This window comes from Oncorhynchus tshawytscha, linkage group LG31, assembly GCF_018296145.1.
Source record: "Oncorhynchus tshawytscha isolate Ot180627B linkage group LG31, Otsh_v2.0, whole genome shotgun sequence".
Lineage (NCBI taxonomy): Eukaryota > Metazoa > Chordata > Actinopteri > Salmoniformes > Salmonidae > Oncorhynchus > Oncorhynchus tshawytscha.
The window spans coordinates 30,500,878-30,517,792 of NC_056459.1; the positions used below are offsets into that span (position 1 = coordinate 30,500,878).

At 45.5% G+C, this 16,915-nt stretch overlaps 1 protein-coding gene across 29 annotated transcripts in view; it reads left to right on the top strand.

Moving 5' to 3' along the window:
• The first annotated feature begins 3,323 nt into the window (after positions 1–3,323).
• Positions 3,324–16,915, top strand: part of LOC112239559 (CLIP-associating protein 2) — a 129,020-nt gene continuing 115,428 nt past the window's right edge. For 23 of the 29 annotated variants that reach the window (XM_042310336.1, XM_042310338.1, XM_042310330.1 and 20 more), the window contains exon 1: positions 3,328–4,224. In XM_042310336.1, coding sequence (XP_042166270.1) covers positions 4,027–4,224 — 198 coding nt within the window. In that variant the 5' untranslated portion in view covers positions 3,328–4,026. Of the gene's footprint in view, positions 4,225–16,915 lie in introns of all 29 variants that reach the window. The other 6 variants (XM_042310328.1, XM_042310329.1, XM_042310334.1 and 3 more) reach the window with 3 other exon arrangements.

Genomic DNA, 16,915 nt, shown 5'->3' on the forward strand with positions numbered 1-16,915 from the left:
AGGCACACCCAAATCTGGATCCATCATCAATATTTTATATCTTCTTCATGTTCAGGTCCTTTTACTTTGAGAAAATAGAGTGAAATACACCTATTATGATTATCCTTATCCAGGCTGCAGTAAGACTTCCAACTTCAATAGATTCCTTTTTTAAAATGAGAGTATGGTTTAATATCCTTTAACAACGAGCCGGCAAAATGATCAACTGTATAATTATTACTTTAGGGATAGACCTACCTCAATCTGATCAGTTCTAGGTAATAGCCATTAGCAGAAGTGGTATTACTGCAGTTTTCATATTCATGTGTAAAGAAAGGATGGATGGGTTGTTATTTAGCTTGGCATGGAAAATATTAAACTTTTATAAAGCCGTTCTTATTTTAGGGTGCTGTCCAAATTTTTCTGTTCATTCTGTTTTCTGTTCCGTTCTCTCGTTTATGAATAAGAAACGGACTGGGGATTTTCAGGCAGGCAATATCCTGACTAGCTGTGCACAGTTCCCGGAAAAACCATGGTTGCCATGTTGGAGAAAATGACCTTTTTATGGATTCATGGGGCAGAATGTGTGTGTGTGTGTGTGTGTGTGTGTGTGTGTGTGTGTGTGTGTGTGTGTACATCCATGTGGGTGAATTTTTATGGCCAGGAGATGTATTTAAAAATGTTTAACCTTTATTTTAGCAGGCATTCTCATTGAAACCAAGGTCTCTTCTACAAGGGAGCCCTGCATACACACTTTACAAATAGACAAGATTACAAACACACTCAAGTAAAACCATCACATACCTCAGTAAAGATGGGCCCCAAATGATTCATTTGAACTGCCTGAGAGGCACCAGTACATCTAGTTGTAGGGACATCTGTAGATTGTTCCATACATGGGATGCAAATAAACTACCTTCAGTATGTTTTTAAGGTTGTATTTATTCAATAAAAAGGTAGAAACAGAGAAGGGCTGTAAGGGGAAAGAATGACTTGGACAGTTTAACTTAAATTGTCTCTGATGCAACTCCAGTCTGCACGATCGTTGCAGTGGATGTACTGTGTGTATGTGCATTTATGTGCGACTTTGGGTTTGAACACAACTCAAGTCTCTTGCTCATCACAAAAGCCCGCTGAGCTAAAGCCTCGGGAAATAAAACCTAAGGCTGATCTGCTGTTCAAATGTAATATGCCCTTTAGGTTTTGGAGGGGGAAAAAAAATCATATTTAATTAGCTTATAACATATAAAAAAACAATGACCTACTGTTCCATTGATAACATTTTTGTTTTCAGAGACATTAGGCTACAACGAACATTGACATTTTACTGAAGTCCTTGACCACTACACAATACTACACATGTAAGGTAGCTACAGCATTAGCCTGGGTAATGGACTAAAGGAGACTAACGTAAGGTCCTTGGACGAAGGAGTAACATGTTCTGTTTACAGGGTGAATTGGCTCTGGAAGTTAAAACAGCCAAATATTCCCATCTAAATGGGAATCGATTCTCCATGCGGTGTGTTTCTAGAAACATCAACCCCTCTACTTTCATATCACAACAAAATCATTTCACAAATGCAAAAAAACACACATTTCAATTGGCTCATTCATCTGCCCTCTTCTCCCCTGTAACTATTCCCCAGGTAATTGCTGTAAATAGAGTGTGTTCTCAGTGAACTTACCTGGTCAAATAAGGGTTAAATAAAAACAAGTAAATACACACTTACTGTACACGGTTTTAACACAGGTGGATCCGACAGCAGTAATTAACACAGGTGGATCCGACAGCAGTAATTAACACAGGTGGATCCGACAGCAGTAATTAACACAGGTGGATCCGACAGTATTTTTCAGTGACACGTTTGTGGCATCTGTCTTCCATTTACCCACAGGTGTTCAGCGACAGACGGCAGCAGTAATTCACACAGGTGGTCCAGTCTGTCTTCCGTTTAACCACAGGTGTTCGGCGACAGACGGCAGCAGTAATTAACACAGGTGGTCCAGTCTGTCTTCCGTTTACCCACAGGTGTTCAGCGACAGACGAGCAGTAATTAACACAGGTTCCAGTCTGTCTTCCGACCCACAGGTGTTGTGGCAGCAGTCTGTCTTCCATTTACCCACAGGTGTTCGGCGACAGACGGCAGCAGTAATTAACACAGGTGGTCCAGTCTGTCTTCCGTTTACCCACAGGTGTTCGGCGGTGTTCGGCGAGACGGCAGCAGTAATTAACACAGGTGGTCCAGTCTGTCTTCCGTTTACCCACAGGTGTTCGGCGACAGACGGCAGCAGTAATTAACACAGGTGGTCCAGTCTGTCTTCCGTTTACCCACAGGTGTTCGGCGACAGACGGCAGCAGTAATTAACACAGGTGGTCCAGTCTGTCTTCCGTTTACCCACAGGTGTTCGGCGACAGACGGCAGCAGTAATTAACACAGGTGGTCCAGTCTGTCTTCCGTTTACCCACAGGTGTTCGGCGACAGACGGCAGCAGTAATTAACACAGGTGGTCCAGTCTGTCTTCCGTTTACCCACAGGTGTTCGGCGACAGACGACAGCAGTAATTAACACAGGTAGTCCACTCTGTCTTCTGTTGTCCGTAAACAAGTGCAGTAACATGGAAATATGGGAGTGTGGGAACCATAACCCTATAAAGGTTGTGTATCAGTTTTAACTTATTTTTTTTCTTCTAAATTAATTCCCATTTAGATGAAAGATCAGGTCCTTTGTGCTTTCAAAACCGTACCGCAAGCGATGCGTGTCAATGTTCAGACCAAGTGTCGCTGCTCTTAACAAAACTCCCCTGACCAGAAGACGCTTTTGTCCAATGACCTTTGTGTGTGTAATGGAACAGAGAGTCGTGATCTAGGGCTAGGGCTGCATGCGCACATTTCCCAGATTGTACCTTTTTAAAGTTTGACCTTGTAATTTATGGGGAACATCTGCAGCTTGAAATAGGGGTGTGGGGAGACTGAAATGTTAATCAATTTCATGCAACACGTAGACGACACAGGAGGCTGCGGAGGGGAGGACAGCTCATAATAATGTCTGGGATGGAATGGTATGGAAACCATGGAAACCATGTGTTTGAGTTCGATATCATTCTGTTTGAGCGATTACTCTGAGCCCGTCCTCCCCAATTAAGGTGCCACCAACCTCCTGTGGTGGACACATTAAATCCACAGTAGTTGTTTAATTTTTTTATGTCTAGAATTTTTTATTTTTTATTTTTATAAAGAATTCTAAGTAAACACTCATGTTTTGTAGTCTCCTTAATTAATGCTAGATAGTGAAACAAAATAAAACAACTGGCAACCCTGCGAAGGACACCCATCCGCCTTCGTCAGACTGCTCGTTTGCGCGGCAGGCCTGCTCGTAAACTGCAGTCACCGGCTTGGCTCCTGTTTTCAGCGGGGGAGGGTTTAGCTAGACAGCTGTAGTAGGGGCGATTATTCCCTTGATTAAAAGTAGCCAGCAGGATCCTGCGGGTTAGAAATCAAGAGTTTTGGCGCAACTTTATTTTTGAAGGGTTTTGACAAGAGAGATGATCATATAATGGAATACAAAAACCCGAAACAAGGTGTCAGGCCTGTGGCCAACGTTGCTTCCTTCAGCTTGCTAACTATTAGCTAGTTGTTCCCATTGATGTGTGTAGCTAGATTCGTTAGCTTAGCCAGCTAGCTTGTGTTGTTGTTGTGGGTCCATTAATACACGGGACCTGGTTGGTTCTTAGCGCACATTGTTGTAATTTTTCAAAAAACTTTTTTGAAAGTTATTGCTTGTTAAGGTATCTAATCCAGAGAGAAATATTCTCTGTTATCTTTCTCTGAAATCAAAAGTCGAGCAGTGTGTGTATTTTTTTTAAGACAAAGTGATTTGCGCTTGCCAAGTTAATTTGACAGGTTTTTTTTGTTTTTGTTGGTAACTGTCCTCGGATCAGAATTAAAGACCGGACCTTTTTTCTTCTCCATCCAACCCTGCTACCAACCGGACAGTACTACGTTAGTCTGTCTGACCCCGGAGCTGACCACACATCACTGCCTGCTCAATGGAGGAACATGACAACATGGACTATTTATATCAGCAGGTCCTGCAGAAAGACGTTTCCCGCAGGTTGCAGGTCGGGCAGGATTTAATAGACTACCTGAACGACCCGCAGAGGTCCTCCGATGTGGAACAAGACAAACCCCGGCTGGATAAAACCATAGATGAGCTGACGGGATGGGTCAACGCCAGCAACTACAAGGTGAGACCGCAGCACATGGGGACATTGCGGTGGACACTGCAGACGGTGGTCCCTTGATTATCCCCCCCTGAACTATCTGGCTTTTTGGACCCTGTTTCACTAACGTAGTTCTTTGATATATATATATATATGTTTTTGTGATAGGATGTAGCTAGTTTGCTAGCCAGGGATGATTTATTCTCAGTGTGGGGACATTTAGTTAACTAGGAAGGAGAAGCTACTCAGGAATAATGAGCTGTCACCACAGACAGTGTTATTTTGTGAAGCAGGGCGGTCTCGCTGTAGCAGAGGGATATATCTTCTAACTGTAATCTCATTAAAACGGAGATAATCTGATTCAAACAGAGAGAGCCCACTAATCTCCCCCGTAATTGGGTCTAACATTTTTGCGTTTTCTTTGAGTAGTGGGACACTTTCTTTGAATGGATAATACCAGACGTCAGGTAGCTCTGCTGTCCAGCCACGATTGATCAGCCGGTTAGCTAGAAAAATAATAATATTGTATTAAAAGGTCTAATACAAGTAATGCGTTATATTGTGACTCTTAATGTAATGAATGTACTGGGATTGAGTTAGATATCATTCAGTTGTATGTCGGCTGGCGGTAGTAGTGGACTGTGTGCTTGGAGGAGGACCCCATTGTCAGAGCGCCTAGAGGATGGGGGAGGGGTCGGGCCATGTTATAATGTCATATTTGTGGGAAATGATGGAATGTGGCCTTTGTTTTCTTTGCTAAATGTATCTCCTCATAATCCCAGTCAGTTATGTCTGAACTATACACCATGGAATAAATCCTTGCATCATTTTCCATGGAATGAGTCCTTGAATCAGACACTGAAGAAGGTGATGCTGGTTAAGTCCACTGGAGGTGAATCCATTACAACTAATACAGAACAAAAATATAAACGCAACATGCTAAAATGTCAGAACATTTTTACTGAGTTACAGTTCATATAAAGGAAATCAGTCGATTTTAAATACATTCATGAGGCCCAGACTGGGAGTACAGATACAGATGTGCATCTGTTGGTCACAGATACCTTAAAAATGTAGGGGCGTGGATCAGAAAACCATTCAGTATCTGGTGTGACCACCATTTTCCTCATGCAGTACTGACATCTTCTTCGCATAGAGTTGATCAGGCTGTTGATTGTGGTCTGATGTGGAAAGTTGTACCACTCCTCTTCAATGGGTGTGCGAATTTGCTTGATATTGGTGAGAACTGGGACACGCTGTCGTACACGTCGATCCAGAGCATCCCAAACATGCTCAATAGGTGACATGTCTGGTGAGTACGCAGGCCATGGAAGAACTGGGACATTTTCAGCTTCCAGCAATTGTGTACAGATCCTTGCGACATGGGGCCGTGCTTTATCATGCTGAAACATGAGGTGATGGTGGCAGATGAATGGCACGACAGTGGGCCTCAGGATCTCGTCACAGTATCTCTGTGTATTGAAATTTCCATAGACAAAATGCAATTGTGTTCGTTGTGCGTAGTTTATGCCTGCCAATGCTATAACCCCACCGTCATCATGGGGCACTCTGTTCACAACCTTGACATCAGCAAACCACACGCCCACACAATGCCATACACGTTGTCTGCGGTTGTGAGGCCGGTTGGACGTACTGCCAAATTCTCGAAAACGACATTGGCTTATGGTAGAGAAATCGAACATTCAATTATCCGGCAACACTTCTGGTGGACATTCCTGCAGTCAGCATGCCAATTGCACGCTTCCTAAACTTCAGACATCTGTGGCAATGTTGTGTGACCGAACTGCACATTTTAGTGGCCTTTTTTTGCCCCCAGCACAAGGTGCACCTGTGTATTGATATTGCTGTTTAATCAGCTGTGTATTGATATTGCTGTTTAATCTTATTATCTTATCTTGATTATCTTGGCAAAGAAGAAATGCTCACTAACAGTGATATAAACTAATTTATACCCCAATATTTGAGAAAAATGCGTTGTGCAAATGGAATACATTTTTAAAAATTTCAAATCATAAAACGTGAACAAAACTTTACATGTTGCGTTTACATTTTTGGTGTGGTGTATTTTTAAAGATGTTTCTTTTCCCTTCCCTAGTATAACACCAGTGTTTTAAGCCTATGGAAAGTCTCAGGCTGGACCAGGGCTGCAATGGAAAACGGGTCACACTACTTTCCAGAAGAGCCAGTGAAATAAAACTATAATCAACCCTTAACAGTATCCTCTTATTTCCCTGAGGGTTATAGGTCATATTACAGGGAACAATAAGATGATGACAGTCTGATAGAAACACAGATGTGAAAACAGGATAAGGCTGTAATTATGTTGGCCAGGGTGGGATTTAGAGTTTTAGTAATATGAGCCTGGTCCAATTACAACTGAATTCCCTATTCCATAGAGAGCTCCTTCAATGTGTACAGTATAGATCTGTGGCCCGTATTCACAAAGCTTCTCAAAAGTACTGATTTTATTAATTTTATTCTTCATGATTTTAAATGTTTTTACTTTGCTCTCCAAATAATAGCTCCTAATTGGTCGAGAGGAGAGAAGGGGAGTGGCCGTCTTCTGTGAAGATGCTGAGTCATCCCAGATGCGAGAGGAGGGAGAAGGGAGGGGAAGTGAGAGAGAAGAGGGGGAAAGATTAATGGATGCAGAGTGACCCGGAGAGCTGTGTCCAGACTGAGATTGACTCACTCGGAGAGCTGTGTACAGACTGAGACCGCTAATGCTGCTGGTGCCTCTTAGAGTACTACCGTATGAGTCATAATACCCATAAACCTAGTGGGTAAAACAAGGAAATGGTTCCAATCATTTTTCCCATAGAGGATTTTAGATACACTTCAAATAGGGGCGGTGTTTCGTGTAGGCTTTACCCTGGTGTGACGTTCTGATAATTGTAAATCTCTCTAAAACAAGGTGACTTTTTTAATAAATATGTTTGCTGTATTTACCACCCACAAATGAAATGTGACTGACTTTCTTGATTCGGTCTTATGTAGCAAAATGTGGTTTTAATTTTTACATTTTTTAATGGATTTACATTGGATAAAAGCAGAGACACAGAGCTACACAATGGTACATCATACACTGCATTTGAGGAACAATGGGAAAGTAATTATGCTTTGAAAGTTGCTGAACTTGTAACCCCACTTTTGAGAAAATGGCCCTTGAATGTTTTGGTACACCTACTGGAGAGCACTTATTTGTTTACACCCATTCAGCATTGTTCACACCCTCTTAAGGTTTAGCCCCACCCATCTCATTAAGGATTCACATGTGAGCTCATGTGCTAAACAGAGTGAGTCGTGTAGAAAAGATGAAGACTAATAGGTAAAAGTAGTAGCCTACAACAAGGAACAAATCTAGGTAAACAAAGTGTTCAGATAGAACATATTTTTAAAATATTAGATGACACACCTGTCTAAATTGATGGGTCATGTGAAAGAAATGCAATAACCCCCAGCCACGTCTTGCCAAGTGGACGGGTCTCTACAGAAGGTGTAAACGATACAGCCAAATAGTTACTTACATAGTAGCAACATCAGAAATGGTGTCAATATAAAATAAAATAAGAGTGTCTGTCAGTAGAGAAAGAACAAAATAATATACAGTATGTACTAGAGATCGACCGATTATGATTTTTCAACACCGATACCGATTATTGGAGGACAATTTTTAGTTATTTGTAATAATGACAATTACAACAATACTGAATGAACACTTATTTTAACTTAATATAATACATCAATAAAATCAATTTAGCCTCAAATAAATAATGAAACATGTTCAATTTGGTTTAAATAATGCAAAAACAAAGTGTTGGAGAAGAAAGTAAAAGTGCAGTATATGCTATGTAAGAAAGCTAACGTTTCAGTTCCTTGCTCAGAACATGAGAACATATGAAAGCTGGTGGTTCCTTTTAACATGAGTCTTCAATATTCCCAGGTAAGAAGTTTTAGGTTGTAGTTATTATAGGAATTATAGGACTATTTCCCTCTATACCATTTGTATTTCATTAACCTTTGACTATTAGATGTTCTTATAGGCACTTTAGTATTGCCAGTGTAACAGTATAGCTTCAGTCCCTCTCCTCGCTCCTCCCTGGGCTCGAACCAGCAACACAACGACAACAGCCACCATCGAATCAGCGTTACCCATGCAGAGCAAGGGGAACAACTACTAGAAGGCTCAGAGCGAGTGACGTTTGAAACGCTATTAGCGTGCGCTAACTAGCTAGCCATTTCACTTCGGTTACACCAGCCTCATCTCGGGAGTTGATAGGCTTGAAGTCATAAACAGCGCAATGCTTGACGCACAACGAAGTTGCTAGCTAGCAACTTACCTTGGCTTACTGCATTCGCGTAACAGGCAGTCTCCCTGTGGAGTGCAACGAGAGAGAGGCAGGTCGTTATTGCATTGGACTAGTTAACTGTAAGGTTGCAAGATTGGATCCCCCGAGCTGACAAGGTGAAAATCTGTCGTTCTGCCCCTGAACGAGGTAGTTAACCCACTGTTCCTAGGCCGTCATTGAAAATACAATGTGTTCTTAACTGACTTGCCTAGTTAAATAAAGGTATATATCTTTTTACAAAATCAGCAAATTCGGCGCCCAAAAATACAGATTTCCGATTGTTATGAAAACTTGAAATCGGCCCTAATTAATTTTTTATTTTATTTTTTATTTTACCTTTATTTAACCAGGCAAGTCATTTAAGAACACATTTTTATTTTCAATGACGGCCTAGGAACAGTGGGTTAACTGCCTGTTCAGGGGCAGAATGACAGATTTGTACCTTGTCAGCTCGGGGGTTTGAACTTGCAACCTTCCGGTTACTAGTCCAACGCTCTAACCACTAGGTCAACCTCTAGTATGTACAAGAACAATATCAATAACCATATCAGTGATAGATGAGGTAGTTATATGCATACAATGAGGGGTAAAGTGGCTGAGCAACAGGATAAATAATTAATAATAGCAGCAACATATGGTTGGTGTGTGTGTTAGGAGAGAATCGTGGATAGAGGAACGGCAGATAGTGCTGATGACTGGGAACTCCCCCAATGATGAACTGGTCTGTCTTCCCCCCCAATGTTGAACTGGTCTGTCTTCCCCCTCAATGATGAACTGGCCTGTCTTCCCCCCAATGATGAACTGGCCTGTCTTCCCCCAATGATGAACTGGTCTGTCTTCCCCCTGGTCTGTCTTCCCCCAATGATGAACTGGTCTGTCCGAACCACGCATGACCAAGGGAATCTATAATCAAAGAGCCTGTTTCTGTCCTGCCCTTGATTTTGGTGCAGGGCATGTGATGTCCATAGCCTCTACATCGCAAAACTCCCTGATCTTCTCAAAAAGATCAGTTTGTTTAGCTGTGTCCAGGTGGTGCTTGTACAGGCAGACCATCAATGGGAGGAAGGAGGTCAGTGGTGGGCAGCAGCTGAAACCTGGTCCCGACTGAGTCTGAACGCTACTTGGTGACAACAACACCAGGCTCCAGAGCCATCGAAGCTGTAAAACAGGAAATAACAAAATAAATTGAGAAGACATTACAACCTTGCATAACATCAATTCACCTCCCAAGTGTAGATAAGATGAATATCCTCATACAATGCAATGAACATGACATTCATCTGAAGTGCTGGTACTGTCTGATCTGTGGCAGCGGCCTGAAGTACCAGCCATATCTTTCCACCAGCACCGTACCATCCTCTAGTCCAACCAGCTGTGAGATGCTGACCCCTGTCATAGTGCTGTCCTTCACAACAGCAGCAATCTCAGACAAAGTCTTCACTCTGGTCTTTCTGAAGCGCTGCTTGATGAGGCCGAAGCACCAGTTGGTGGCAAACTTGGTGTGACCTGTGATCAGGAAGTGAAGGTCCAGACTGTGGTGGAGCTTGTGCATGGTCCAGCAGGCACAATACCAGAGCACAGACTTGTTTTGGCCACTGCAGTTGTCATATTTCAGGGCCACACGTGTTTCCCCAATATCGATTAATTGACATGCCTTCATCAATCAAGTAGTTGACTTGTTGTGGTATTCCTTCACAGCAGACACCAAACAAGCCACACTTGCGAGGAGTTAAAATGTAGATGGGACCTGGCTACATAGGGTCAGATGGATAGTAGATGGAACCTGGCTACATAGGGTCAGATGGATAGTAGATGGAACCTGGCTACATAGGGTCAGAGGATAGTAGATGGGACCTGGGACAGAAGGATAGTAGATGGGACCTGGCTACATAGGGTCAGAAGGATAGTATATGGGACCTGGCTACATAGGGTCAGGAGGATAGTAGATGGGACCTGGGTCAGAAGGATAGTAGATGGGACCTGGCTACATAGGGTCAGAAGGATAGTATATGGGACCTGGCTACATAGGGTCAGCTGGATAGTAGATGAGAAAAAGGTCAGAAGGATAGTAGATGGGACCTGGCTACATAGGGTCAGATGGATAGTAGATGAGACGTAGGTCAGAAGGATAGTATATGGGACCTGGCTACATAGGGTCAGAAGGATAGTAGATGGGACCTGGCTACATAGGGTCAGATGGATAGTAGATGGGACCTGGCTACATAGGGTCAGATGGATAGTAGATGAGACCTGGCTACATAGGGTCAGAAGGATAGTAGATGGGACCCGGCTGCATAGGGTCAGAAGCATAGTAGATGGGACCTGGCTACATAGGGTCAGATGGATAGTAGATGAGACCTAGGTCAGAAGGATAGTAGATGGGACCTGGCTACATAGGGTCAGATGCATAGTAGATGAGACCTAGGTCAGAAGGATAGTAGATGGGACCTGGCTACATAGGGTCAGATGCATAGTAGATGGGACCTGGCTACATAGGGTCAGATGGATAGTAGATGAGACCTAGGTCAGATGGATAGTAGATGGGACCTGGCTACATAGGGTCAGAAGGATAGTAGATGGGACCTGGCTACATAGGGTCAGATGGATAGTAGATGAGACCTAGGTCAGAAGGATAGTAGATGGGACCTGGCTACATAGGGTCAGAAGGATAGTAGATGGGACCTGGCTACATAGGGTCAGAAGGATAGTTGATGGGACCTGGCTACATAGGGTCAGAAGGATAGTAGATGGGACCTGGCTACATAGGGTCAGAAGGATTGTAGATGGGACCTGGCTACATAGGGTCAGAAGGATAGTAGATGGGACCTGGCTACATAGGGTCAGAAGGATAGTAGATGGGACCTGGCTACATAGGGTCAGAAGGACAGTAGATGGGACCTGGCTACATAGGGTCAGAAGGATAGTAGATGGGACCTGGCTACATAGGGTCAGAAGGATAGTAGATGGGACCTGGCTACATAGGGTCAGAAGGATAGTAAATGGGACCTGGCTACATAGGGTCAGAAGGATAGTAGATGGGACCTGGCTACATAGGGTCAGAAGGATAGTAGATGGGACCTGGCTACATAGGGTCAGAAGGATAGTAGATGGGACCTGGCTACATAGGGTCAGATGGATAGTAGATGGGACCTGGGACAGAAGGATAGTAGATGGGACCTGGCTACATAGGGTCAGAAGGATAGTAAATGGGACCTGGCTACATAGGGTCAGAAGGATAGTAGATGGGACCTGGCTACATAGGGTCAGAAGGATAGTAGATGGGACCTGGCTACATAGGGTCAGAAGGATAGTAGATGGGACCTGGCTACATAGGGTCAGATGGATAGTAGATGGGACCTGGGACAGAAGGATAGTAGATGGGACCTGGGACAGAAGGATAGTAGATGGGACCTGGCTACATAGGGTCAGATGGATAGTCGATGGGACCTGGGTCAGAAGGATAGTAGATGGGACCTGGGACAGAAGGATAGTAGATGGGACCTGGCTACATAGGGTCAGATGGATAGTAGATGGGACCTGGCTACATAGGGTCAGAAGGATAGTAGATGGGACCTGGCTACATAGGGTCAGAAGGATAGGATGGGACCTGGCTACATAGGGTAGATAGATGGGACCTGGCTACATAGGGTCAGAAGGATAGTAGATGGGACCTGGCTACATAGGGTCAGAAGGATAGTAGATGGGACCTGGCTACATAGGGTCAGAAGGATAGTAGATGGGACCTGGCTACATAGGGTCAGATGGATAGTAGATGGGACCTGACCATAGGGTCAGAAGGATAGTAGATGGGACCTGGCTACATAGGGTCAGAAGGATAGTAGATGGGACCTGGCTACATAGGGTCAGAAGGATAGTAGATGGGACCTGGCTACATAGGGTCAGAAGGATAGTTGATGGGACCTGGCTACATAGGGTCAGAAGGATAGTAGATGGGACCTGGCTACATAGGGTCAGAAGGATAGTAAATGGGACCTGGCTACATAGGGTCAGAAGGATAGTAGATGGGACCTGGCTACATAGGGTCAGAAGGATAGTAGATGGGACCTGGCTACATAGGGTCAGAAGGATAGTAGATGGGACCTGGGGTCAGAAGGATAGTAGATGGGACCTGGGGTCAGAAGGATAGTAGATGGGACCTGGGAGTAGAGATGGGACCTGGCTAGGGTCAGAAGGATACATAGGGTCAGAAGGATAGTAGATGGGACCTGGCTACATAGGGTCAGAAGGATAGTAGATGGGACCTGGCTACATAGGGTCAGAAGGATAGTAAATGGGACCTGGCTACATAGGGTCAGAAGGATAGTAGATGGGACCTGGCTACATAGGGTCAGAAGGATAGTAGATGGGACCTGGCTACATAGGGTCAGAAGGATAGTAGATGGGACCTGGCTACATAGGGTCAGATGGATAGTAGATGGGACCTGGGACAGAAGGATAGTAGATGGGACCTGGCTACATAGGGTCAGAAGGATAGTAAATGGGACCTGGCTACATAGGGTCAGAAGGATAGTAGATGGGACCTGGCTACATAGGGTCAGAAGGATAGTAGATGGGACCTGGCTACATAGGGTCAGAAGGATAGTAGATGGGACCTGGCTACATAGGGTCAGATGGATAGTAGATGGGACCTGGCTACATAGGGTCAGATGGATAGTCGATGGGACCTGGCCTGGTCAGAAGGATAGTAGATGGGACCTGGGACAGAAGGATAGTAGATGGGACCTGGCTACATAGGGTCAGAAGGATAGTAGATGGGACCTGGCTACATAGGGTCAGAAGGATAGTAGATGGGACCTGGCTACATAGGGTCAGAAGGATAGTAGATGGGACCTGGCTACATAGGGTCAGAAGGATAGTAAATGGGACCTGGCTACATAGGGTCAGAAGGATAGTAGATGGGACCTGGCTACATAGGGTCAGAAGGATAGTAGATGGGACCTGGCTACATAGGGTCAGATGGATAGTAGATGGGACCTGGCTACATAGGGTCAGATGGATAGTAGATGGGACCTGGGACAGAAGGATAGTAGATGGGACCTGGCTACATAGGGTCAGAAGGATAGTAGATGGGACCTGGCTACATAGGGTCAGAGTAGGATAGTAGATGGGACCTGGATAGTAGATGGGACCTGGGGTCAGAAGGATAGTAGATGGGACCTGGCTACATAGGGTCAGAAGGATAGTAGATGGGACCTGGCTACATAGGGTCAGATGGATGGGAGTAGATGGGACCTGGCTACATAGGGTCAGATGGATAGTCGATGGGACCTGGGTCAGAAGGATAGTAGATGGGACCTGGGACAGAAGGATAGTAGATGGGACCTGGCTACATAGGGTCAGAAGGATAGTAGATGGGACCTGGCTACATAGGGTCAGAAGGATAGTAGATGGGACCCGGCTGCATAGGGTCAGAAGCATAGTAGATGGGACCTGGCTACATAGGGTCAGAAGGATAGTAGATGAGACCTGGCTACATAGGGTCAGGAGCATAGTGCACTTGCCAACAACATCCTAACACTAAGATAAATACATTTACACCACTGTCAGTATTTATTTTATTTAACCTTTATTTTACTAGGTCTTTACACAGCTCAGTGAAAGGCATTTGCCTGCATCCCATATGTGATATATTTTGTCTTTATCTATCCATCTATGTCCTTAATCAGTATAAAGGAGGACATGTTGCTGACTTGTTGAGTGAAGTCAAAGCTGTAATACATCCTGATGTCTGCCTGCTGGTTCAGTAGGGGCCCCAGAGACAACTGGTTCAGTAGGGGCCCCGGAGACAACTGGTTCAGTAGGGGCCCCGGAGACAACTGGTTCAGTAGGTGTCCCCAGAGACAACTGGTTCAGTAGGGGTCCCCAGAGACAACTGGTTCAGTAGGTGTCCCCGGAGGTTCAGGGGCCCCAAGAGAGACAACTGGTTCAGTAGGGTCCCCAGAGACAACTGGTTCAGTAGGTGTCCCCAGAGACAACTGGTTCAGTAGTAGGGTCCCCAGAGACAACTGGTTCAGTAGGGGAGACAACCCCAGAGACAACTGGTTCAGTAGGGTCCCCAGAGACAACTGGTTCAGTAGGGTGTCCCCAGAGACAACTGGTTCAGTAGGTGTCCCCAGAGACAACTGGTTCAGTAGGGTCCCCAGAGACAACTGGTTCAGTAGGTGTCCCCAGAGACAACTGGTTCAGTAGGGGTCCCCAGAGACAACTGGTTCAGTAGGTGTCCCCAGAGACAACTGGTTCAGTAGGGGTCCCCAGAGACAACTGGTTCAGTAGGTGTCCCCAGAGACAACTGGTTCAGTAGGACAACTGGTCCCCAGAGACAACTGGTTCAGTAGGGTCCCCAGAGACAACTGGTTCAGTAGGTGTCCCCAGAGACAACTGGTTCAGTAGGGGTCCCCAGAGACAACTGGTTCAGTAGGTGTCCCCAGAGACAACTGGTTCAGTAGGGGTCCCCAGAGACAACTGGTTCAGTAGGGGTCCCCAGAGACAACTGGTTCAGTAGGTGTCCCCAGAGACAACTGGTTCAGTAGGGGTCCCCAGAGACAACTGGTTCAGTAGGGTCCCCAGAGACAACTGGTTCAGTAGGGGTCCCCAGAGACAACTGGTTCAGTAGGGTCCCCAGAGACAACTGGTTCAGTAGGTGTCCCCAGAGACAACTGGTTCAGTAGGTGTCCCCAGAGACAACTGGTTCAGTAGGTGTCCCCAGAGACAACTGGTTCTAGGGGTCCCCAGAGACAACTGGTTCAGTAGGTGTCCCCAGAGACAACTGGTTCAGTAGGGTCCCCAGAGACAACTGGTTCAGTAGGTGTCCCCAGAGACAACTGGTTCAGTAGGGTCCCCAGAGACAACTGGTTCAGTAGGGTCCCCAGAGACAACTGGTTCAGTAGGTGTCCCCAGAGACAACTGGTTCAGTAGGTGTCCCCAGAGACAACTGGTTCAGTAGGTGTCCCCAGAGACAACTGGTTCAGTAGGGTCCCCAGAGACAACTGGTTCAGTAGGGGTCCCCAGAGACAACTGGTTCAGTAGGGGTCCCCAGAGACAACTGGTTCAGTAGGTGTCCCCAGAGACAACTGGTTCAGTAGGGGTCCCCAGAGACAACTGGTTCAGTAGGGGTCCCCAGAGACAACTGGTTCAGTAGGTGTCCCCAGAGACAACTGGTTCAGTAGGGGTTCAGTCCCCAGAGACAACTGGTTCAGTAGGGGTCCCCAGAGACAACTGGTTCAGTAGGTGTCCCCAGAGACAACTGGTTCAGTAGGTGTCCCCAGAGACAACTGGTTCAGTAGGGGCCCCCAGAGACAACTGGTTCAGTAGGGGTCCCCAGAGACAACTGGTTCAGTAGGGTCCCCAGAGACAACTGGTTCAGGTCTTGACAGGTGGTCTTGCAGTCAGCAGACCATCTGGTTCTGGTCCCCAGAGACAACTGCTTCAGTCTGAGCAAGGTGCTTGCTGGTTCAGCCCCAGAGTTCTCTTTCTGATGGTCCCCAGAGGCATTGGTTCCATTCTCAACTTGTATGACTGGTGGAGGAGAGACAGGTGTGTTCCCCAGAGACTTTCTGATGGGAGGCATTAGTCCATTCTCCTGGTTCAGTATGACTGGTGGAGGAGAGACAGGTGTGTTCCCCAGGTCTTTCTGATTGGACAACTGGTTCATTAGTCCATTCTCCTTGTCCCCATGACTGGTGGAGGAGAGACAGGTCTTTCTGATTGGAGGACATTAGTCCATTCTCCTTGACAGGTGACTGGTGGAGGAGGACAGGTGTGTTTAGCCAGTTCTTTCTGATTGGAGGCATTAGTCCATTCTCCTTGTATGACTGGTGGAGGAGAGACAGGTCTTTCTGATTGATGGGAGGCATTAGTCCATTCTCCTTGTATGACTGGTGGAGGAGAGACAGGTCTTTTTCTGATTGGGAGGCATTAGTCCATTCTCCTTGTATGACTGGTGGAGGAGAGACAGGCGTGTTCTACAGGTCTTTCTGATTTTAGGCATTAGTCCATTCTCCTTGTATGACTGGTGGAGGAGAGACAGGCGTGTTCTACAGGTCTTTCTGATGGGAGGCATTAGTCCATTCTCCTTGTATGACTGGTTGAGGAGAGACAGGTCTTTCTGATTGGAGGCATTAGTCCATTCACCTTGTATGACTGGTGGAGGAGAGACAGGTGTGTTCTACTGCTGCTGAAAGACACATTCCAGGTACAAGTATTATTGGCGTTATTATACAATAGATGGCCTTCGTCACCGTCAAACACACCTGGTTAACTTAATGGGTCATTTATCATCTGGCGAGGTGGAGTCTTTTGTTTAGACATGCAAGCTAAACAATGAA